Source organism: Microtus pennsylvanicus, chromosome 3 (assembly GCF_037038515.1).
Source record: "Microtus pennsylvanicus isolate mMicPen1 chromosome 3, mMicPen1.hap1, whole genome shotgun sequence".
Lineage (NCBI taxonomy): Eukaryota > Metazoa > Chordata > Mammalia > Rodentia > Cricetidae > Microtus > Microtus pennsylvanicus.
This window is the reverse complement of record NC_134581.1, coordinates 43,802,333-43,828,360: the sequence shown is the minus strand read 5'-3', so window position 1 is coordinate 43,828,360 and position 26,028 is coordinate 43,802,333. Positions and strand designations below refer to the sequence as shown.

The 26,028-nt window shown below is 36.1% G+C and overlaps 1 protein-coding gene across 33 annotated transcripts in view; it reads right to left on the bottom strand.

Moving 5' to 3' along the window:
• Mlip (muscular LMNA interacting protein) overlaps positions 1-26,028 on the bottom strand; it is a 237,675-nt gene that overhangs the window by 37,711 nt on the left and 173,936 nt on the right. For 25 of the 33 annotated variants that reach the window (XM_075965184.1, XM_075965191.1, XM_075965200.1 and 22 more), the window contains 2 exons: positions 23,129-23,257; positions 3,792-3,998 (listed from right to left, as the gene is read on the bottom strand). In XM_075965184.1, coding sequence (XP_075821299.1) covers positions 3,792-3,998; positions 23,129-23,257 — 336 coding nt within the window. The remainder of the gene's footprint in view (positions 1-3,791; positions 3,999-23,128; positions 23,258-26,028) is intronic. The other 8 variants (XM_075965219.1, XM_075965210.1, XM_075965201.1 and 5 more) reach the window with 1 other exon arrangement.

Genomic DNA, 26,028 nt, shown 5'->3' with positions numbered 1-26,028 from the left:
TATAATGGCACATGAAGTGCTTGACATAGACAAGGGTTGTAGAGATTGAAAAGAAAAAGGATAACTTTAAATGCTGCATGAAGAAACGTCTCTAAAAAGGGGGCATGATTTGTCTGATTCAAAATATACAAATGTTTATACCCATCAGGGAGAAAATAGATAATTTTCTAAGGGAGGAATCTGTGTGGAACTGGGTGCTGACAGTATACCTAGATTTTAAATAAAATAGCCTGGCAATACAGAACAGTGAGAAATAATACTGCACAGCCAGAGGAATTTACCAGCTACCAGGACAAAGTGAAAGGGAGAAGAATTATAATAGATGGACCCAACTTTCAGTCCTAGGACTTCAGAATTATGATATTAATGACAGAAATAAGGAATCAATACAAGCTAGTTTCCAATAAAATGAATGAGGGTGAAATGCCAATTTGTTTTTCAAGCTATATTTCTATTGATGCAATTAAATAAATAAACAATATAAAAACCATGATCAGGACAATTTATGGAAGGAAGAGTTTATTTGGGTTTATAGTTCCAGGGAGATAAGAGGCCATCACCTTCATAGTTGGAAAGAAGGGTACCAGACAGGAAGTGCAAGAGGAGCAGCAGACTGAGAGCTCTTATCGTAAACCACATGCAGGAAGCAGAGTACACTGGAGATAACAGCAGTCTTTGAATTCCCAAAGCTCACTGTAGCATAATTCATGCAGCAAGGACACACCTCCTAAACCAAACAGTGCCACAAACTGGGACCACATATTCAAGTATCTGCATGTACAGGAGACATTCTCATTCAAACTACCACATGAGGGGAGGTGATGAGCAAGCAGCTAGGGGTAAAAAACTTGTTATCAATGCAGAAGTAAGAACTGGAAATGTGGGTTTCATACCCACCAACACTGGGATAATTACTAAAAATCTGTGAGTGGTCAGATATCTGAAGTGCAAGAGCCTAACCAGGTATAGAGTACATCAGACCCATAGATTACACTCCCAGCTACTCAGCAGGCAGAAAACAGGAGGACCAGAGGTTAATGCCTAGACTGAGCAACTTAGCAAGACACTCTCTCAAAATAAAGTAAAATATTGACTTGAGGTGTAGCTAAGTGATAAAAAAAAAATTCCCAGTATAGATAAATCCTTGGTTCAATAGCCAGTCATGGGGAAGCTAAAGAAGAGGCAACAAGCAAACAAGAGATACTCGACAAAGAAGAAAAGCAATCAATCACTACAGAGGTGAAAAGAGACAGAGGTCTGGAGAACTTTCACTAACAACCAACTTAACCTAACAACCAACTTAACTTTGTTAGAGTAATTTCAGTTCAGTGGAAGGAACAAAATTAGAATGTTTTCAAGAATGAGTCAGTCATGGAGAGAGTGACTACTGCCCATTATGAGAACAAAAAAACAAAAAGGAAAGAGAAGCAGAGATAGGGAGAGAGAGAGGAAGGGAGCGAGGAAGGGAGGAAGGAAGGAAGGAAGGAAGGAAGGAAGGAAGGAAGGAAGGAAGGAAGGAAGGAAGGAAGGAAAGAAGGGCTAGATTTACAGTATTGTGAAGAGACTGTATAGAGAAGTTTCCTGTTGTTGTGTTGTGTGTTTGTTTGTTTGTTTGTTTGTCTAAGCTTCCTTTGTGTAACAAGAAAACACCGAGTGAAGAAGAGATTAAAGAAAACACAAGAGGGCAGAGGAAATGTCAATTCAAAGATCTGTCATATGACATCTTGCCTCTGCATGATTCTTGTGTTTTGGGTCTTTTGTTATATGTCAGCATGCTTTAATCCTGCTCTTATAGGTTCTAATAACTGGTTACTATTATAATCCTCATTTTAAAAGATGTGAAAACAAGCATGCAGAAGATGAATTACTCACTAAATATGATGATATCTGGAAGGGGTGGAATCAAGAAATAAATTCAGATAGCCTAAGCAGAAGCAATATTCCCTTACCCACTAGTTTATAGTTTTTCAGGCTAATGGAAAGAACCAAATGGTATGGATTTCCCTTTACCAGAGACAAAAAAAGTAAAGGAAGATGGATAAGGCAACTCAGAACAAGATGAAATCAGAACGTGTGAACTTTATCATATGATGTGGTGTGACCTCGTTTTGGACTTCTGATTAAAAAGTAAGAATGGAGGAAAGAAACCAGGGTCAAAGTTTAAGATATAAAGAGTCTGGTGAAATTTTAGAAGGGTACACTGCAGCTTCAACAAAAGAATGACAGCCTGCTGAATACTGAAGTCCTAGTAGATGACAAACCATGAAGACTGAACAATCTTCACATTCAGCAAACATTCCCAGAGAGTTCTTCAGAAGAATAGTGGAAAGATCTGGTTGTAGGTAAAGTTGTAAGGTCAAACTGGGGAGTAATATTAGCACATTAGGAGAAAGTTCACTTGCATGGCAGATTGTGTTTTACAACTCCAGGGAAGGAGATTTTTCAGGTCAACAAGAAATGCTGGTAATACTGAAATATTAACGCACAACTATGACATATTTCTAAGCATACCTATACAATTTAGTAATTGACATATTTTAATATGAGAAATAGGAATATATGATTAATCAATTAAATCTTCCTTGAAAAATACTCTTACTACAAGATGATGTTTTTAGTATTTTGGATATAAATGGTTTTTTGCTCTATATAAAGGATTCTTAGACTCAGAAAGACAAAATCTATTCGTGAAGATTTTCTCATTCATACACAGCCTTTACCTTTCAATTTCTCTTCTGAAATAGGTCATCACTTATATGGCCCTTGCTGATACCAATCTCATGGAGTCAAATGACCCTTCCAGTATAAACTGGCTACTATGGGCAAGTCTGCAAAACTTGAATGCTTGTGATTCTTGTGTGTTGTTTTTCATAGCCTTGACAAGCAAAGCTAAACTAGGAATATAATACTAGATCTCATATTGCTGGATAGTTGCAGTTAGCACCACAAAGGTATCAAAAGATGAAGCTGTTTAATATAACTGAAATATAAAATATGACCATAATCTATCATGCATGATCATTTATAAGCAGAGAGTAGGTACAAGATTTGTTGGAATAGGCCACTTGTTTATTTCCCAGCTACCCAGACTCCCAAAATAATCATTCAGAAACTATATTATTTAAAACATTTGAAAGGGAACAAGTACTTACTCAAAGTTCACACATTGGGTCTGTGTACTTCTAGCAGGCCACATGAATGTTCTCCAATGCCAATCACAAATATATTATAATAAATATTGTAGACTAGCATATATACACATATATCCAGGTGCTGAACCCTTGGTGATATATATAGATATATAGATATAGATATTAGAAATTATTAGGCAAATGGGCACATTATATAATAAAACTTTATTTTGCAGACACCGGAAGTAATCATATTTCTTTGCTCACTGTCTGCAGCTATGCCTCCTCAACAAGTCACTGTAATTAATTAAACTTTTAAAGTTATTGAAGTAAGACTAGAACATAAACTAATCTAGCTACCATATAAAGTTCTAGAAACTTACTTTACATGTCTACACTGGGGTTAGACCATGAAATAGTGAGGAACAAAGAGCAGGGATAGACTTAAAAAGAGAATACATGTCTGTTACTTCTCCCAGTAAGTAGTTGTTATCTACTTAAAGTAATACAACTCAATCCATATTTTCACAGTTCTAATACACTTAAATGTTAAAAACATAAGCATCCAAAGTGCTTATCCATTATATATAAGTTTTAGAAGTTAAACACACCAACATTTCATAGCAAAAAACAATTCTCATTTGGGCAAAATATTCTCACCTTATTGTGTGTGTCCTGACTAAGGAGAGTGGGGGACTTCTCCTGTTCATCCCTCACTGAGAAGGAGAACAAATGACTGAAGGGTCCTGGGGTAAGACAGTCAGCATGAGACAAGGTCTGTGGATGCAGCAGGGACTTAACAGGAGGGTAGAGTTTAGACTGATATAAAGGATGGAGAGAGACAGGCCTGTGAGAGATGGCTGCATCCTAGGAAGAAAAGGCACAGGAGAGATTAGTGTATGAAATCAGGTGTACCATGACTTACCTATGAGAGATGTATGCTAGAACTACTAATGAGTAGAAAGAATACTCCTTATAAGGCCTTCCTCACACAATACTTGTCATCATAGTAAATATGTTGTCTCTTTAAATAATCTTTGCCACCCCACCTCCAGTCTTTCCTGCAAGCAAAATAAGGGCTTGCAACATATCTCCTGAAGATGCTGTTTGTTATTCCTGGAGGTACTGAGAGGAGAAAAGGACAGGAAAGAGCAGAACCTATCCTCAGGGGGCTGCTTGGGCCCAGTGAAGAGGAGACAGTAGTTGAAGTTATTAACTCAGGAATGCAGCTGATTTGGTCTAGAATTTACCGAAGCAACAGGAAGGAATTAATTTATGAGCTGAGGCACAGAAGCTTGGGGTGTATTCATTTGTCCAGCTGAGCTGAGCAGAAATAAAGGCTCAGTCAGAGATGAGTCTGAAAGGAATAAAGACTGTCTCCAGTTCTAGGGCCCTGTTGTCTTAGTCTGACAGTTCCACAAACAAGAGAGCTGGGTGTAGAGAAGGCATTACTATTGATGTACTATTAACATGGACTATTATTAACACAGAAAAGGGATGAATGGAAGACCTTGAAGGAGTGAGCAAGTAAATAAGAACATGAATTGTGGCAAAGGAACAAGGAATCAAAAAAAGTTAGAAAGAGCCAACATGTGTATATGATAAATATCTGTTGTTGGAGGAAGGCCTGCTTGCTGGTTCCCAGTTGCCCAGATAGCTTAGACCTGAAATAATCACACGGAAACTGTATTAATTAAATCACTGCTTGGCCCATTAGCTCTTGCTTCTTATTAACTAACTCTTACATATTAATTTAACCCATCTCCATTAATCTGTATATCACCACATGGCAGTGGCTTACCAACAAAGTTTTGGCACGTCTGACTCTGGCCACAGCTCCATGCCATTTCTCTGACTCTGTCTCCTTTCCCCCAGCATTCTGCCTCACTTTCCCTGCTTACCTAAGTTCTGCCTTGTTATAGGTCCAAAGCAGATTCTTTATTCATTAATGGTAATCACAGCAGACAGAGGGACTCTCACATTACCTCCCCATTTATGTTTAAATAAAAAGGAAGGTTTTAACTTTAACATAATAAAATTACATATAGCAAAACAGGTATCAAACAAGAATTACAGTTACAATATTTTTATCTACTTTATCTTTTATCATAACTAAGAAAAACTATATTGTTACTGTCTATTCTTCAACTCCATCAAAGACTCCAGAAGGATATAATATTACTTAAGTAAATAGAAAGTACATTGTAAGCAACTTCCAAAACTCTAGAATTGACAGAGACATCTCGCTACCTGGACAGCCAACCAAAGTTCTTCTGTACCATTGGGGCACCCAACTTCAGCCTTCAGGCCCATAATATCCAGAAGACTTTTCCATGAAGCAGCAAAGACAATTCCACCTATATTTGTCAGTCAGTTTCTTCTGTGTCCTGCAGAACATCTAGCAGACTCCTTCATGTAGCAGGAACCCTGAAGGACCATCTCACCTTTAGGAAAATTCAGCAGTCATTTCTCTGTGGGCCCTGCATGTTCAGTTAAGTAATCCAGGCAAAAGCAGTTTCCTATCCAAATGACTAACAAACTCCATAAGGAGCCTCTTCAATGCCCATCTTCCTCTTGAAGTAATTGATGCTACCAGGAGCAGATGTATCTCATTGTCATGAAAAGTTCTAAGTTAATAAAACATTTTAAATGCCATATTCTGTAGTCTTTGAAAGGTTTGAAAAATACCTACCTATCTGAAATACATTTTTGTACATTTAGAAAATCTAACTAACATGACTACAAGCTTGCCTATTATAGACGAGTATCCATTAACTTATATTTCTTAATTATATATTGCATTTTTAAATGAGCTGCACAAACTTAATCAAGAGCAGAAATATACATTTAATAAAATTGACCTTAAATTTATATCAATTAGTCAAGATCCATACCAATACAAAGTATCAACTCTATAGCATGTCCCCCTTTAAATTTAAACAAACATTTATAGACAATATTTGGGAATGTGGACACAGTTCTCTCCAAACTTCTTCCTGCTGTTTATTGAGCAAAGTGACCTTTTAAGGGTTCTTATTCCATCAAACCACACCAGTCTGGAAGCAATCCACAGGTTCTCATCTTCTGTGGAAACAAGGGAAGAACTTCTTTTCCAAAGCAACATATCCTTAGACCCAAATTTGGAAGTCATGATACCTTTATAATAAACATGCTGATTTAGCTTATCAGCCCATACAATAAAATGTCTCACTGTACTTAGCTCATTCACAGGAAAAAAATTCAAAAACAACAAATAATATACATAATACAGACTCTCTGGGAATTATTAATTTTTACATGGCTTATTTTTCTATACTCCTTTTAATCTATGATTATTTGTACTCTGACTCTTTAAAGAACTAGATGTTCACCATATTGAAGAATAAAACTGCTGTTTTAGGGGAGCCGCTTGTTTATCTGGCCATCCAGAACCAAAATAAACCACACAGAAACTGTATTAATGAAAATACTGCTTGACCCATTAGCTCTGGCTTCTTATTGGCTAACTCTTACATATTAATTTAACCCATCTCCATTAATCTGTGTATCACCAAGTGGCAGTGACTTACCCACAAAATTTTAGCACGTCTGATCTGGCCATGGCTCCATGGCATCTTTCTGACTCTGCCTCCTTTCCCCAAGCATTCTGCCTGTCTTTCCCTGCCTACCTAACTTCTGCCTTGCTACCGGTGTCAAGCAGTTTTTTTATTAATTAATTAATAAATAAAAGCAACACATAGCAGAAGGACCTCCCACACCAATCTGCATAAATAAAAGGCTAATATTTATAGATACATAGCAATGTTTATTATTTCTGAAATCTTACATGCCAGAAAATAAGTTGATTATCCAACAATAAAAGCCTCTAGGACATTACTGCGTGACAAGCAACCTACTTTCTTACCTTTCTGACCTCAGAATCAAGTAAGGGGATGCTAAGGTAGATACTTATGTTAACATTTAATTTATAGAAAGATGATATTTCTTGTAACTTCAATGATGTACTATATTACTTCTATGCTGCATAAGCAATAAACTAGTATTTTTGTTCTTGGAAGAAATTTAGTATAAACTAATACATTTGTATTAAAATGACATTTGATTAATAGGTAAACCCAAATCATAGCAAAGTAATATTAATATTTTATATTGATTTACTTCATTTTAATCAATATATTTTTAATTCTCTGATAGACTCTTAAAACAGTAAATGAAAAATGCTAGTTATAGGAGGAACATTACTATTAATTTAATTTCTGTGACTATCAGTTGATTCATTGAGAATATCCAGGATACTACCTAAAATGTTGACTCACCCAAGAGTAATAAATTTAGCTCCTTTTCCCAGTTAGTACACATTTCCATTCATTTTGTTGTTTGGTGTGTTTGGTCAATACTTCTCAAACTACTCATGCTAGTAAGCAACTTATATGAAACACATATTAGTGTTCTGTAATTTGATTGAAATAAATTCTAATTTTATCTGATTTCTCAGTCACATAGTTATTACTTTATTAAGAACCAATTGCATTATTTAGTGTCAAAAGCAATTAATGGAAAATTGTGTGGCAATGGCAAACCTAGCTGTAAAAGAACAAGGTGATGCCGTTTTTGATAGTTTTGAGAAAGCCTGGGAAAGGGTGGCCTAGTTGTCTGTTGTCTACAGACTGTTAGATTTCCTGGAAGGTGAAGTACCAGTTCTCTAAATGTCAGGAGTTGTGGAGATCTGTGAGAAGCCATGTGGCCACCAGGTTTGGAAATCAAATAGGGTCAAGCTTTTTGTAGTTTGATAGAAAACACTCGCTTGCCTGCTTTTTCCATCTGGCCAATCTCTAACCTAAGGAATGGGTCTATCTTCACACTTCTACGAGATCAGATGTTGTCTACATCTTGTCTAAATAGTCAAACAAAAAGAAAAAGCATGGTTTGATCACTATGGACACCCTAGAGAAGGTTGAGTATTGGCCAAGCTAACTTTGGTCCTTGGCAATCCAGGAGGTAGATGGAGATGAAAAGATGATTGACAGATGAGAAATTTTAACACCTGAGACATTTCTTCAGGCTCTGAGACTTGTGTTACCAAATCAAACCAGGACTGCTTGACTGTGACACTGTATCATGTGATTTATTCTCCATTTAATTGCCAAGACTTTGCTCCATTCTCTAAACAGTTCTTTGTTCTAATTTTTCAAAGCTCTTTGTTTCATTAGCTTCTGGAAATATTAGTGTTCATTTTGTTTAGTTTATGTTTAAGTGCGTTAGCTAATTTTTCTGTGCTGTGTTTTGCATTGAAGGTTTTCTCCACGTATATGAATATTTAATGGTTGCTAATGTCATTTGAGTCTGTCACAGAGCTTCTTAGAGATACTGAGTTCACATACTGACATTTGAGTTCACTGTCCAAAATATGATAGTCTTAAGAATATGGAAATCTCAATAATTTCTGGGTTTTCTTCTTTGGACTGGTCAGATCGCTCACTGGAAACTTTCCAAACCACCAGGCTGAAGGTCAAAAGAACAATTACCGGCAGATAAAACAGGCTGGGCTATAGTATTCTGAGATGCAGTAGGAGAAAAAAAGGAAAGGGTATCAACATGAGGCACAAGGCTTCGGGCTGTGCCATTTCCTGGAAAGCCCAAATGCCTTGTGTTGTGCCAGGTGTCTCTTCAGTCTGAAACCCAATTTTCTCTAAGCTAAAAGGAAGGGAGAATGCCAGCCACTGAGAAACAGGGGCTTAGGGGTAGATATGAAATAACTGGTTTTATTATTTCTTATTTTATCGGCTGTTCTTTTATCTCCTCTGGGAGGTTATCATCAGGCACATCTAAATCTTTAGCCTGTTGAGAGCTCTAAGGCAGGGATGGAAGAAGGCTTGGATATCTAAGGAGCCAGCTCAGGATTTAGTTTCTACCTCTGTCATATCAGTTCCACCGCATCAAAATGCTGTTAAGCCTCTAACATTCTGCTGTCTTGTGTCCTAATCGTTTTCCTGAATTTGTGAGCACTGTTATAAAAACACATCCACAGAGTAAATTTTAAGAAAAAAATATTGATGGGGAGCAAATTTAGAGATGGTGTTCAATTCTCCATCCTCTTTTGAGTCACCTGAGAGGTTCGGTTTGATGAAAGTGACCCTTAAAAGTCTACAGAGAGAAACTCTATTCCTTCCTTGCATATCTAGAATCAATCCTACCTGCTGGGTTGTAGCTTAAGGGACTACTGGATTCTGTGTGGGTGAAAGTGAGATGTTTACACGGCTGCTCATAGCTGAATGTGAACTGTTTCCTTTCTGTGAACTCCCTGTTGGGTGATGATGACAAGCTTTGCTGGCTATGTGAAATACTTAAGTGGACATTCTTAGATGAAGATCATTCACAACTGTCTACAGCACTGTCATCTGTGCTCTTGAGAGCAACTTACACCACTTTCCTTGTTTCTCTTTTGGTAACTGGTTTGGTGGACTACTCCAGGAAATATAGCTCTGAAATTTTACATATCTGTCACAAATTATCTCCTTTGGATTCGCCACTGTAAAAGGTGAAGAGTATTGAACTTCTAGTGACCTCTGTTCTGTTAGCTATTTCCACGTTCACTTTTAATTTTGTATTTTATATTTTCTCCCATTTTACTGCTCTCCTAAAAACAGCTTGCTATTTCATATAACTTTCAAAAAGTAAATTTCTTGTTTGTTATTATACAGTTTTCTCCTTTTTAGCTATCTAGTCTCAATTTTAACTCTATTCTCTTGCTTTATATATGCAGCAGATAATGATCGTTTTTCTAAACAATGTTTTCTTTAAACATCTCTGTGGTTTTTGTTTTGGTATTGTTAGATTTTCCAAAGTGAATAATCAATTATCTTTTATTCTCTTTCTTTTCTTCATTAAGCATATTGACAATTATACATTTTTTTCTCAAAGACTATTTTAACAACCTCTAGAGCAATCTAATAAATAACAGTTTTAAGTACTAATATTTCAGTATGTTTTCTTAGATAGACATTAAACTGTTTTTTAATTGTATTCTATTTTATTATCTAAGAACATGCCTTGGTATTATTATAAAGTAACCAATAATTATTTAAAACATCAAAACATAGAACAATCTAAAAAGACAATGTAAATAACATTTCTCTATTTTATGAACCCAGATACAGTCTCTAACATCACTTTTAGGATGCCAAAGGACATATTGTCTGGTTTCACAATAAATCACAAAGCTTTAATAATCAAATACTGTGATAACAGTGTAGAGGAGACGCCCAGGCCAACGAAATGGAGTAGAGAGCCCAAAGTTAAATCCATCATGACCTTTCATAAAGATGTCAAAGTATAAACAGGATGAACACATGTAGAAGAATAAAATTGGACCCTTATATCATCTACAAAAATTAATTCAAATAAATATTCTGAAAAATTATAACGAAAAATATTTAGGCTTACCGTCAACTAATACATAGATGAAATACATAGATGAAGAAAACATAATATGTACACAGCATGAAACACTATGTATCCTTTAAGAACGGAGTCCTGTCATTTGTAACACAAGTTTTTGCTGTGGGACAATGGTCTGTACCCTGTCACTTGTATTTTAAATCAACACTGATTGGCCAGTAGCCAGGCAGGAAGTAAAGGTGGGGCAATGAGAACAGGAGAATTCTGGGAAGAGTAGGTCTGCAGTTGTCATGCATACACAGAGCAAGCAAGATGTGACTGCCTCTCTGAAAAAAGCACCAAGCCACATGGCTAAAACAGACAAGAATTATGGGCTAATATAAGTTATAAGAGTTAAAGAAAAAAGCCTGGGCAAATAGGCCAATCATTTTATAATTAATGTAGACCTCTGTGTGATTTCTTTGGGACTTAATGGCTGCAGGACTGGACAGGACAGAAACTTCAGACAAGAGATTTTTATTGTTGTTTTGTTCAGTGAAAAAGCCAAATACTAACAGGCACTGAGTTATATAAATAATATATTGTGCACTCTGGAAGAGTTGACTTCATAGAAACAAAGAGTAGAATGACAGTTAACAAAGGATGGGGAGAAGGCAGGATGTGTAATGAGAAATGTTTATTGGTGGGTACTAAGCTACAGTTGGAGAGGAACAAGAAGTTCTGGTGTGCTGCTACAATGTAGGCTGAATGAAATCAGCAGTTAGATACATGTAAGATGCCTGCCAGGGGGCATATAGCCTCACTTAAGCAAATTAAATGAGTTAGGGAGGTCTAAATTATACAACAATTCTATAACTGGCAACCCTGTACTATATTTGAAAATGCTGAGAGATGAATCCAAAGCATTCTTCCCAAAATAGCAATAACAACAAGTATTAAGGGTTATATGTGGAGTAATAGATATGCTACTATGATTGAGACTAATTTAAAATCTATAAAAATATCAAAACATCAAATTTTATACCTAAAATATATATGACTTTTATTTGTTATTTAGAAATCAATAAAAGTGGGTATAAAGAAGAAAAATAGACATTTTATTTTGCATTTCCTCCTTAGTTAAAAATCCATAGCAAAGCAAATATTTCATATATATACATATATATGTATGTGTGTTATGTGTGTGTATATACACACACAGATGTCAGGAAACTCAGTGGGGATTCTCAGTTTGTTAATGCGTAAACTTTTGTGGTCTGACAAATTTGCATTTCTCATTTCGATTTTAACAATTAGTAGAAGGTTCTATTTGTCCTATCATAAAGATCTACAATATTAAAGAATAGCTTTTTGTCTTGCTTGGCATTGGTTGTGAGATTACAGAATTCAAAATCTACTTATTAGATGCAAGTCAGAACATCAGGGTTTGTGTTTTCCATTTTCTCTGTCGTAAGCTGAAAAATAATTTAAAAAGTTTTGTCAGTAATACATTTTCATGTGATCAAAATTTTATATACGGATATTAAATTTAGCATTTAGATACTCTGGTTATATTTTCCTTTTGAGTTTTCTCCTTTAGCATTAGGAAAAAATATTGACTGACTTAAGGAAATATGGCCCATTCTGAAGGTGTGTGTGTAAGTGCGAACAGAGGTCAGAGGTAGACTTTATGATGTCTTCCTCAATTGGATCTCCATCTTATCTTTTATCATCATCATCCTTGGCTAGACTGGATGAGCAGCAACTCCACAAGAGTCACCTGTCTCCCCTCTGCCCCTTTGCCCCAGTTTTGGGGTTACAGGTCATGCTGTCACAGCTACCTTCCATCTGGGGATCTGAACTCAAGACCTCATGCTTGGGCTTCAGTACCATACCCATTACACCATCTCTTTGGTCTAATTCTTCTATATCATCATTCTTATCTGTGGTTCTTAATATAACTGCACCTTCTTACTGCAATCTTCCTTGGACCTTCCACAAAGCAATGTGCCTTACACTCTCTGAGGACTGGATGGGGGTGGGTGGGAGGGTGTGCGAAGGGAATGGGAGGTTGGAGGGAGTGGGAACTTGGATTGGTATTTTTTAAAAATCTAATAAAAAAGGATAAAAAATATATTCTCAACATGATCCATGTTTTTCAATAAACAGTGCTTTTATTAATAAGGCTGTTTACTTTAGCCTGTGCTTTTTGCTAGTTTTCCCTTAAGGCTCAAGAATGTCACTTTTTGTGTGCTTCAGATTTAGAGATTTTATGTGATAATATGAAAATGTTTTAAAGTGTAGATTCTGATATAGACACATAATAAAACTCAGTATAGTTAAATTCCTCATTACAAATTCCTCATTACTCATTTTCCCACAAATCTCTAAGGTTTATTCCTATGTGTTTTCTTAATGTTTGATTCCAAGAGATTTCCATTAATCATTTCACATTTCTATAGTATATTTATTATGACAAGAAGAATAGACTTATCCCTTCCTAAGTTTGGTTGTCCACATTTTTATGTTTTTCCTGTAAAGAGAACTTTATTTACCTCAATAATTCTTTTAAATGTTATACATCTTGAGTATGCTGTCTTCCAACAATACTGACAACTTCATAGGCCCTTCATGCCCTGAGTTTCTGACTCTGTAAGTATCTTATTGTGAAGCTGTATTATTGGTTACAATGCAAGACAAAATTATACACTTAGGGTTAGATGTACTCACAGAGAATGTAGATAAATGTCTATATTTCAAATGATTGATATAGTTAAAAGACTGGTCTACTTGTCAAATTCAATATTTTAAATTTCTATTGATGGTTGATAAGCTTATAATGCACATAGTATTTCTTGTTATTTATGCTTGTATCAGTAGTAATTAATTTCACCTAGATTATTGCAAAGTTTTGCTTGACCATAAAAAAGGGAATCTATTTTGTCAGAATTATTTTAGTTAAAATACCAAAATGACAAATACAGGAGTAACTCTTATGAAATATAATTAGACGCAACAGGATTAAGAAAAAATATACTGTGCCCACCCAGACAGCCCTGGTATCCCATGAGGCTTCACTTTGAATACCCTTTTGAGTTCCAAGCATTTAGCACTTAGTCTACAGAGGATAATGAACAAAGCACAAACCTCCCTACTTTAAGTGGAAGCTGCACACTGTAAGGGATCAGTGCATGGATGTTGTAGGCTCTGCACACCTAGGTATTCCAAGACTTGACATTGCCACAATCGCGTGAAAGCAGCCTTGACAAAACGCAGGTAAATGGGAACAGTCATCTTCCAATAAACTTGTGTATAAAGATGCTGGTGGACCAGATTTTGACCCTAGGCCATGGTTTAAGACTCCTTTTTCAGTTTATTATCAGAGCACATTAATAACCTACCAGGTTTCATCCACATCCTGTCTTATCCTAATGAATTGTCTTGTACTCAGTTTGTCGCTGTGGAAATCAGTTTTCTACATGATCTGAAGGGATTGTCATTCCCCTCTACCTCCCTATTCAGCATATGAATCTTCAAGCTCTACTTTCTAAAGGACAAAATTCATATGTGTTCTTGTTAGTAAAATAGGCAGTGTAGCTATTTCTGGTAAAATGTTTCAAACCACTTCTTGCTCTCCTCATAATTGCTCTCTTCAGTACAAAATTACTTTTTAAAAATTCACCAAACTTTAAGCCTTATTTAAGTTTGATTATTGAAAAGGAACAAATTATTTTCATCTGTTTTGATATACGGTACACGGCAAAACTTCAAGAAGACATGGGAGTACGGAGCAATAATATCCTATTCATTAAAGAAAAATTAGCAGACAAATATGTGGTAAGCAAATTGATTTGGCTCAGCCTAATTGACAGAGACATCAGAAAATTAATGTCACAGTCTTGTCTGGGGCACTGGCTACTCTAGGAAAAGGTTACCTTCTCCTCAACCATTAAACTCTTAACTTCAAAAGCCACTTCCACAGCAATAAAGGAGCATTTTAAGGCACTTTGAGTACTTCTCATTAAAGACTGCAGATCTCAGACTCGTTTGTTCTGTTCCTAGCATTTTAAAAGTCACTCCCTTCACTGTAGGTTGGAAGTGATCATGAAAATCCCTGTCTCTGCAATGATGCTGACCCCTCGTGTTGAACATTATCTACAGAACACAGGCCAAGTGTGCGACCCAGGGCAGTGGTGGAGTCCTGGAGCCCAAACTCCATGCTCTAGGCATCTGCCAGCTCTTTATTGGAGCAGTAAATTATATTAGCAACTGTTCAAAATCAAAATCATAAAATCTGTCTTCTCTTCTAATTTCAGGCAGCAGCCAGTTAAAGTCAAAGATAGTTATAGTATCTTCTGGAAGAATGAATCCTTTATCCAGAATGAATTTGCTACTTTACAGATACTATCGCGGAACTCACAATACTATATACACAATACTAAGAGATTCCGCCTGGCCACACGTTATGAAGATCTGTCTAGCAAATAAGGCTTCCTAACTAAAATGTGAGGCACAAGTTCTGGTTCATAAACCTCAGTTTTGATGAAGTTGTGTGCATTTTAAAAGCAGACATATTTAAACTAACACATCTATTTTGAAAACTGATGGGAACCAAAAAATATACGAACTTGTGAATCAAGAAAAATTTAGCATATGTTTAGCTATTTCTAATTATATATACATATATAAATGTGCAACCTAACTTTCAAGATAGACTTTGGGTCACAGTATTTAAAGTGTGTGGGGTCTGACAGTTTCACAAAGCAAATGGATCAGTATGAAGATTGTTGATGCAGACACTCAACAACAGAAGGAGAAAATAGACAGTTCCTTATCGCTTTAGCAAAAGAGGGTTATATATTGAGTCTCTTGCTTTTCTATTTCTATGGTTTATTTCACATCTTATACTATTCACATATTTAGAGGATTTTTTTAGACTGAGAAAATGAGAAGGTAACTTATTTAGAAAGCTGCTGTGATCCCTCAAAATGGAAAGGATATACACTCAGAAGTCAATCTCCTTCTTCCACAATTACAATGACTTTTAAACAGACATTTTAAAACTGTATCCCTCCAAAGCATCCAGAACCCATGGGCCACAGTCATTTCATTGACTTATGGCAACTTTCTTCATAACAACCAAGATATGGTAGCAGCTTAGGAGCTGTCAATGAGGAATAGATAAAGAATATGTGAACTGAGGCAATAAAATAGTAAGCATTCGTAACAAAGGAAATCCTGCCATTCTCAACAACATGGATGAAGAAAAAAAACATTATTTAAATCACAAGAAAATAAGTCACAAGAGGATAAATACTGCATATCTTACACATAAAATACAAAAAAGTCAAACTCACAGGAAGTGATAGCAGAACAATGATGTCCAGCAGCACATGGTGGGGAGGGTTAGGAAGATGGTGGCTCATGTGCTTGAACACTTTTGTTCACGTTTGTCCTTCCTATTACTCAAGAAAGCTAAAGATGAACTTCAACTTAATGCTTAGGTGGTAATATTAGGACATACTTGCATGCAAAAGATAGTCATTTGTTTGTTTGTTTCAAAGTACATTTTGAGGACCACGGCAGAGGTAATATTTGAGATACAAAGTATTTGGGTTTCAAATATCTAGAACATTGAATATGAAAATTCTGTTGGATAGATCATGATAGATCAGAGTATCAAAGTGCAATTCTACATCACAAATCAAATCTTACCAAACACAAATGAGTTGGGAAAAAATTCATGTATTTTATGAGACCATAATTCAATAAAGTTAAAAATCAATGTCAAGATAAATTACAGAAACTACATAAATACATTAAGAATGAAAAAAAGCATTCTTGATCAGAGCAGAAATTAATGAAATAGAGTTTAAAGAACAATAAAGACAACTTTTGGTTACTGCAAAGAAAGAAGTACCAATAATTCACCTTTAGAAGGAGAATTGGTCTTCCTCCAAGGTTGAGTCCTCTGATTATTTATTCAATATCAATTGGTTAGTTCTAGAAACAGGCAACATTGAACAACTCAGGTTGCATTTATGTGTTTATTCACTTAGATGTATGTGAAAAAAACAATGGCTAAAGAGGCTGTGAATTTGGGTGATGTGGAAATGGAAGGGGAGGGAAAGAAAATGGGGGTAAGTAATCTACTTATATTAAATCAAAATAATAAATTAAAATATAGATTCAGTCAAATAGTTGATTCTTTGAAAAAATTAACAGTATTCAAAAACTACTAGCAAAAATTAACCCCAACCAAAAGTGGTCTGACATGATTAGAAATAAAATAAGAGTAATGTGAATTGCAATGTGATGCAGAGAATCAACAGAGAGTATTTTGAGCACTTGTATTATAAAAATCTAGAAAAGCTAGATGAAATGGGTAAATTCTAAGAAATATGTGTCCTACCAATATTAATTAAGAAGGATGTAAACAAACAGACCCACAGCAATGAATGAGACTGAGGCAAAAATAAAAAATGTCCCGAGATCTTCACTTCCACATTCTATTAAGCCAACCAGGGAGTCCCAGGAAGCATGTCTGTCCCCACGATCCCTGATGAGATTGCAAGTCCCTGCTAATACACACGGCTTTTTAAAATGTGTTTTGCAGCTTGAACTCAAGTCATGCTGGTAAGACACGGTGAGCGTAGCTTCTGACATCACTAGGAGACACAACTTCACAGCAAGCTCCCTGATCCTCTGGCACTACCCACATTTTTAATGGTCATCTGACAAACCTCCCAGGGAAGCTGGAGTCAGAAACTGTGCAGACAAAGATGGAGATAAGCATAGGCAGTATCCTGTCTTAAGCCAGGAGACATAACTGTACCAAAGGCATTTGATCACAATTTCTGCAGTGCTAGATACAGGCTGCCTTGACTCTCACTTCAAGGTGACCTAGAGATTCCTGTGAAGAGACAGGGAAGAATGCATCCTCCCACAAGACCAGACAAATTCTCTAACGCTCTAACCTGTGAATCGCATCCATTTCATACAACTGTCTTCTGTTCTGAAGTTTTATTGTTTAATTCTTTTAGGAACAAACTCAAAATGGAATTTAGAAAATCTATTTTAACAAGGCTCTTATTTTAAAACTGAATTGCACTTTCTAGGAGAGATTCTAAATATGGCAATGGCCAAACTCTTGAGTAATGATGGGTAACACAAGTTTCAGGACACATCTATGCAAAGTTTTCACAAAGATTATCTTCCCCGGGTGAATGAGGGTTTATCAGGTGCTGCAGCACCACCAATTACTCCTTAGTAAGGCCATGTACTGTGGCAACAGAAGTAAGCAAGTCAACTTCTTAGTGAATTTGCTTAAAAAACAAAATCTTTTAAAGATTCTTACCCCTACTTACATCAGATAAAATGGGATAAAAAAAGAAGTCTCTCTTAGCAACATTAATTCTGGAAACAAAAATTACCATGCTTCGGTTAAGATTTTTCAGTTTTGATGTGAAAACAAGGTCAAGAGAAATTTGATCCCCAAAAAAGAGTAATGAAAGCTTAAATATGAAGTGAGCATATCTGATTATATCCTGGAGGAGAAATATTATTATCTCAAAGGGATGTTTTAATAAATACAAGTGAGAAAATTGGTTTCTTATGTTATCTATTACATGATAAATTATATATATAAAGTGAAGAGTATAAAGAAGAGAGGAATAGAGGGAGGGGATGGACAGAGAAACACTCAACAAAGACAGCACTATTTGAGAAAAGCCAAACCTTATTGATTAACCTTTCGAAATGAAGGTAACACTACATAAAGATTCTGTTTTTCACTTCTTGAAACAGTTTAAGTTGTTTAGTCATTTCTATACCTAAAACAGTTCACGTAAACATCTTACATGAAAATATGAACCAAAATTTCATCATACTTTGACTGTTATTTTGACAGAAGAGACTGAACCACCTTGATTGAAAATGACTTTTAAAAAAGTGGTAATTTCTGTCATTCTGTATAAAAGGAGGCATTGTTCACCTTATCTATGACAAAGATATTTGCCTGTTATTTCACCTGGGTGGAGCCAGGAAGGGCAGGTGGAGGTCAGAGTTAATATATAACTTGATGGATAATTAAATAGAAAACCTGAAAGTTGCTCACATCATCATCAAATTGGAATATCAAACAGAGGGAAATTGGGAGGGAAGGGAGACAAGTTGAATGTTTAAAAATATCAGGGGCAGAAAAGGAATGAGATGAATACAAAGAGGAGCTTTCCTCGCAGTGATCTTTTTATGTTTCTGTGGATGCTAGGGAAGAGAATTCTCTAGAGCAGTAGTTCTCAACCTTCCTCATGCTGTGACCCTTTCATGCATGTTCCTCATGTTGTGGTAATCCACCACCATAAATTACATTCATTACTACTTCATAACTGTAATTTTGCTACTGTGATGAATTACAATCACGTATCTAATACGTGACCCCTGTGAACAGATCAGTCAACTCCAAAGGGGTTGTGGCCGATAGGTTGAAAACCACTGTTCAAAACTGTCATTTTAACCAAAACGCATCCTCTTCTCCACTGAAACATATCAGAAGGAAAATGAGATGGAAAGGGCTTATGTGCTTGGAAACATCCTTTCTCATAAAGAAAAAGAAGGTGTCTTTGACTAAGTCAAGTCAAACAATAGGAGTCTTGCTTTGTTTCAGTCCAGACCTTCAAGTTTGGCTCTCCAAGACTTTACCGGGGGAATAACATATCTAATGTCAGGGATTGCATTATTAATATAAAGAAGAAAAATATTTCATATATTTCTTTGTAAAAATTAATTAAGTTTTTAATTTTAAAATGAAAATATTTGGTGGAGAAAACACCATTACCTAAGTAGATTGGCTCTATGATCAGCAAGTCATTGTTTATTTTGCATGCTCACAAATCATCAAAACAAACTTAACACCATTTTCTCTCAGATCTCTACACCTGCAGCATGCTCACTAGACCAATCAATGCCAGTCATTATTTCTAACTCTGCCTTTAGTTATCAATGGGAGTACTTTTCAAAATACATGGTCATCATTGTAAGTCCCTGTAAATCCATATATTTAGGGTAGAAAGTGAAGATTCTTTGTAATAATTCAAAAGGACCATAAGTTGATACACTAATAGATTTGGAGTTCATTTCAGAAAAGCATAAGCTTCATTCAAAAGACTTTTGATTGTTATGTTTTGTTTTGTTTTATCCATTTAATGCAGAATGATGCTGTCTGCCCTAGGACTTTTTTATGTAAAAAACCATTAAATTAAAAAGTCTCAATTGCTAGATTTTGCTATAGTCTCAAACTTTGCTTTTAGTTGTGAGAAGCTATTTCCAGACAATTTTTCAGCTCCTAATCTATTCAATAGGCTGCCCAGCTGTATCATTTGAGCTACGATAAATACATCTCTGCTTAGGCCCATCATCTTTAGCATCTGACACTTTGTAACAGCGTTTTGAAATCATATTTTATGGCAGGGAACCTGCTAAGGAAAATTTATGAACTTAACCATCCCATCCAACATCTCCTGTCATGTGGAACTGCCCCTGGTACGAGAGAGATTAGTGAATGTGAGCTGCTTCAATTTGGCTGGCTCTCTGCCTAAGGAATTTTCTATTACATGGGCGAATGAGACTAACCAAGTTTGGAAACATTCGATTTGTTCTATGGCAGACTGAGAGAGAACAGAAGTGAGCGGAGCTGAACATGAACGTCTTCGGATGAAGTTCTGGTGAAAGAGCAATGCCAGCACCATGAGCCCTTGATACCAATTTTTTAAGTGGACTTAACTAAGCACATCTGTGAGCTAACTTTGCAATCTGTTTCATTGTAGATTCTGGACACAAAGGATTTATACATCGTGCTCAACATCTAGAAAGCAATTGAGCAAATGTGCGTTTCCTGGCTGTGCAGTAGCTTCGGGGTTCCACACAGCCCGCAAATGAGGCCAAGAGAGCCTTGGAATTCACACGTAAATAGAATGCTAGATTTCTTTTAGTTCTTAACATGCTGTAGTATCCTGTTAAGTAAGATATCCTACCCTCAAACAAGGATATATGAGAGAATTAATTAATGAAAGAAAGTGTAAACACAATTATACCTGCAGTCCACAAATATTTGAAAAAAATCCAGATATTTTCATACAATTATCTGGAAATGCACAGGTGTAAGTTATAACAAAAATTAAGCTTTAGACTTGCATGATCACAAAAGAGTGGTGAAAAGGAAAAACAGCAATTCTTTTCAATGACAAGAATCTCCTGCACTATACATGGAATTCATCATTCCACAAGACAATGAAGGGGATAATTACAGACAAATTAACCTGATATGCTACAAAGGAGCTTTCTTGGGGAAAATTAAGCTTCAAGATTAGATAAAAAAGTAAAAATCTTTATTTTATAGCAGTTAATCAAATTCTGAGGAATATAAATGCATGGATAATAATGTGTGAAATTTATTTTAACATCTGTAGTTCGTTCCTACATAAATACTACATTATATTCTAAAAACCTTTATGCAATGAATTCCTAACCCTAAATGTCACATTAATCTTTAAAAAAAATTAGTGTTGTACAAACAGTATGTATTTTATACATGTTTTATTGACATTAAATTTGTTTTTTTAACAGGAATTTCTAATTCTGTAATGTATAGAACTAACCATGATAAATTCCATACCAATAAACTTTCTCCCCAAAATGGACATAGGCTGTCTGTCTCTAAACCTCCTTAAAGATTCAAACTCATAAGACCTGAACAGTTCCACAAAGTGACCAGAAATAAACTGGAAAATGTTTTAATATTAATTTTCCTCTCGTTTCTGAGATGAGATCTCACTGAGCTGTCCTCGGGACTTGAACTCATGCATCAGGAAGTCCTGCCATCTCAGCCTCTCAGGGGGCTGGAACAGAGAAAGAGTTCACCGTCTCCGTCTCATTCCGGGAATAAACCATGGGTCATCCATGAGAAACTATGAGGACTCAGTTACATAAAGATTTAAGATCCATTCAAGGCAAATCAATCATTTAAAGTAACCTAAATCTTGGATCCATTAAAAAGCTTGATCCTTACAACTAAGAAATGGAAGCTGGAGGGAAAACATCTTTTTCCAGGGTCAAGGAGCTTACACATAGCCCACGAAACATTACTTACGTCTTACAAATACAAACATAATTTACATTTTAAAAATATTGCTAGCTTGTGGGTGGCAGTTCTGTAGGTTTGTCATTTGTAGCGTCCCTAGCAGTGGGACCGGAACCTGTTCCTAATGAATGAGCTGGGTCTTCGGAACCTTTATTTCCTATGGTGGGATGCCTTGCCCAGTCTTGATATAAGGGGGAGGATCTTATTCCTGCCTCCACTTAATATACCATACTTTGTTGACTCCCATGGGTGACCTTACCCAATCTGAAGCAAGACAGAGGGGGAGTGGATGGGGAGGGGTAGAAAAGAGGTGGGGGGGAGGGAATGAGAGGACAGGAAGGCGGGAAACTGTGGTTGGCATGTAAAATAAATTAATCAAATTAAATAAATTTTTAAAAAATATTGCTAGCTATCACTTTTAAATTCAATGTTTAAAGAGGATATTATACCTATGTTCTTTTATTAATTTACTCATTGTAGATCATGAAATGAGATTAATTTACATGTACTGTTGTATCCAGCAGTTTTCATTTTATGTTGCTTATCTACTTAACATTTAAGACTAAAAAAATGTAGAGCCCATGCCCATTTGCTGCATTGAATAAGACAAATAGAGATGTACAATTTGTCTTTGGTGAGAAAATAAAGTTTATATAGATTTTAAAGATTTAACTTACTTTTGTTTTAAGTACAGAAGAGTTTGACTTGCTACTATTGGAACACCATGTGCATGCAGTACTGAAGGAAGCCATACGGAAGCATCAGATGCCGACAAATACACTTACAAACAGTTGTGAGCCACCATGTGGGTGCTGGAATCTGATCCAGGGCCCTCAGCATCAGCAATGAGTGCTCTTAACTCCTGAACCATCTCTCTAGGCACTGAAGTTTTATAGTATGTGTATATACACATTGCCATATTTTCTTTTGATTGTAGGAAGTTGCCACTGACCGTTTTTTTTCTCCCTTTCCCAGCATTCAGGACACAAAATGCAAATAGAGCATGCACTCTCTACAGACAGCAGAGACATGATTTTGCCCTATAAAGTAATTAGCACCCTCGAGCTAGAAGAATTGCCTCACCCCTCAAATTTACTGTTAATCAGAAGCTGGACAATGGTATTTTCGTCAACTCTAATAAATCTAAACTATCATATAATCTCAAAAATAAGATGCCTCCAAAAGAAGAACTCTGTGGCATGTGGCTATTCACAACATGCTCATACGGTCTTGAGATGAATGCCGCAGGTTCCCACATAGCACCTTCATGGTGTAGACAGTGTTTTCTTTTAGAAAAAGCTTTGAGATGTTTCAAAATAATAATGAATAAGTGAATTATAGAGAATTTCTATTTGTATACAAATGATCTTTTCCATTACCAGTGATAGAACCTATTCAACATATTTTCTTGCACATATGCTATAGTTAATTTATACAAGCATTTATTATATGTAATAGGAAATGCCGTCTTATGAGTACTCACCTGCTCAGAAAACAGGTCACTGTTGTCTTCAAGGTATTTACTGAAGGGATTGGGTTCATAGACTTCTTCCTCCTTTCTCAGTAACAGTTTAGATTTTACAGGTACTGGGCGAATTACTCCAGGCTTAGTCTACATGAAGGAGACATGTTTTTAAAATAAAGGGGGAGAGAAATACTATTAAAAATGAGTAAGTATAATTATTGTTGCTACCCAAATGCTCTCACAAATTTTTTCTTTTGAAATTTGAAGTGATTTAAAATAGTGGATAAGACAGCCTAGAAACTATATTGTTTTAACAGTATAACCAAACTGAAAAATCAATACAATTGTTAACAAATTATAATCAATTAGTTCACTGATTATGATAGCAACTTAGTCATAAAGATCTCCTATCATGATCTAAAATTGCAAAACCACACCAGACGTGTTCCTCTACCTTTTGTTTGAAAAATATTTTTTGAGTTCCCATTCTACAGTAGACAGTGAAGATATAGAGGACCTTGGAATGTCTACCCATATTGTGTCTAAGCCACACTCATATTATACATGGCTGAACTAGGTCTAGAAGTAGAATGTGATAGAGAGAGCTGTCTTATCTGCAATAATTTTGTGTCAACTCAGGAACTATACCATTCCCTAATTTAACTTAAAATGCAGATTTACTGAAATGAAGACACTTTCTGAAGCTGAACCCCAGAGAGAAGAGCCTTGGGAGTGAATGCCAAAGCATTCATATGCCCAGCTAGGCTTCCAGTCCCTTAGCTCCCTAGGACTGTCCTCTCCTTGTACACTAGATTCCATCTGATGTAGTTTGTATCAGAATAGCCTTAACTAACATCAGTCACCGGGAACTCATGAAATGGTACTCCATGACAATATGAGAGGGGGTTTCTTTCACCTGGGGCAATTTCTAAATGACCATAGAGTGTAACATCTTGTCACTTTGTCAAATAACTCAAAATGATTGATATGTTTTGAAACCATGCCAAGTAAAAAATCAATAAAAAGAAATTGTGCCAGTCTTTGTTTGAGCTTTCTCTACGATTACAATTATTCTTCTCAACCTCATTCCTCCTAGAAAACAGTAAATGAGACAGACCTAGTCAAAGCTGGTGCTCATAAGTTAAGCCTTAAGAGACTACATCTATCTCTCTACTCTATAAAGTTAAGCCTAAAGAGACTACATCTATCTCTCTACTCCATAAGGCGCTTGATGTATTTTGAGTCTTGAATAAATGTCACACTCTAATACTTTTTTCAGTTGCTATTTCCCCAGTTTGTTTTCCATGTATACGTCAAGTGGGGAAATACAGGTTGAGAAAGTGTTTTCCTTCTCCAGGCTGAGAAATAGCTCTGACTTAACTCCAGATACAAAAAAAAAAATGAGCCAGTAGTACCCAGTTATTTAACAAGCATGGAAATAGTATTCCTCAAGTGAACAGCATAAAAACACCACTCAGGAAGTCTCTAACTCTACTGCCTGGTGTTGGGGTCATGACCCAGTGTTGTACACATGTCCTTGTTTTCCAAGAGATGCCCTGCTAATTTCTCCTTCTTCCTTCTCCTATTCCTATACTTTCTTCATGAAATCAATATAGGAAATCAAAACAACCTCACAGGTGCCCAAACCAGCATGTAACTTTAGGAGTTTAAGCCAGGTGTCAGCTTGTAGAGAAGAGACCACTATTTAGCAGAATTTTATATGGTAGAGGATCTCTGAGCCAGAGAAACATGGCTGTCTCTTTTCCTATACTGCTATATGTTTTGAGTTATATTAGTATAGAGTCCATCTGACTTGTGACCGCCTTCAAGGACGAGATCAGAAAAGAGACTGTTCTGGGGCCAGTGAGATGGTTCAGAGAGTCAAGGAAATTGCTATTTAGCCAAACAATCTGAACTCATTCCCAAGACCCACATGGTAGAAGTTAACACCTGACTCCCATTAGCTGTCCTCTGTTCTCTGTAGTGTGCGCGCACACACACACACACAGTCACACCACACCACACACACACACACATATACACAAATGTTAAAATAATATAAAATAGAAAAAAAAGAAGGAAACTTGTTGCCAAATGTGATATCTTAAGTACAATATATTTGGTATCAGAGTCCATTACCAACGCCTCATGTTGCTTCTCTGTCAAGATTTCTTTTCCTTACTTTCTGTGTTCTGGGATTTGGTGGCTTTCTGACATCTAGATGATTACTGAACCTTATTTCATTCTCCTCTGTGCTGTAAATTTTTTCCACATTTCATTATTATTAAAAACTGAATCTCAGCCTGGGGGTGGTGGTTGGGAGGCAGAGGCATGTGGATCTCTGTGAGTTCAAGGCCAGCCTGGTCTACAAGAGCTAATTCCAGGACAGGCTCCAAAGAAAGAAAAAAAGAAAAAAAAGAAAGAAAGAAAGAAAGAAAGAAAGAAAGAAAGAAACTAAATCTCAGACTTTGTCAACCTGAAGTATTTGAGTCATCCCCATTCTTCATTGCTAATTCATTGCTAATTTGGTTTTCACAGATTGCTTTTTCTTAAATTAGGCATTGCCTCTTTCTTTGTTTTTAATTTTGCTTCTATATCATAGTTTGGCATAACTGTCCCATTTCATAGCCATAAGTACAAACCAAAGGGAAGGAAAAATCAGGCAGAGATTGTCTTTGATAGTGTTCATGTACCCCATCATCTGACTTTTATCATAGCTTATAACTCTGTCACTATTGGTCAGTTTAAAACTCTAATCATGGCACACAGCAATCAAGTTGAAGGTGGCCCCATGCCTCCTGCCTCCCAAAGCATGATAGCAGGATGAGGGGAGTATCAGGACATACACTTCTGAAATGCAGGTATTAGACTATATAATCTTGGAAAAGCCATTTGATATATCAAACCACCTGATGTGT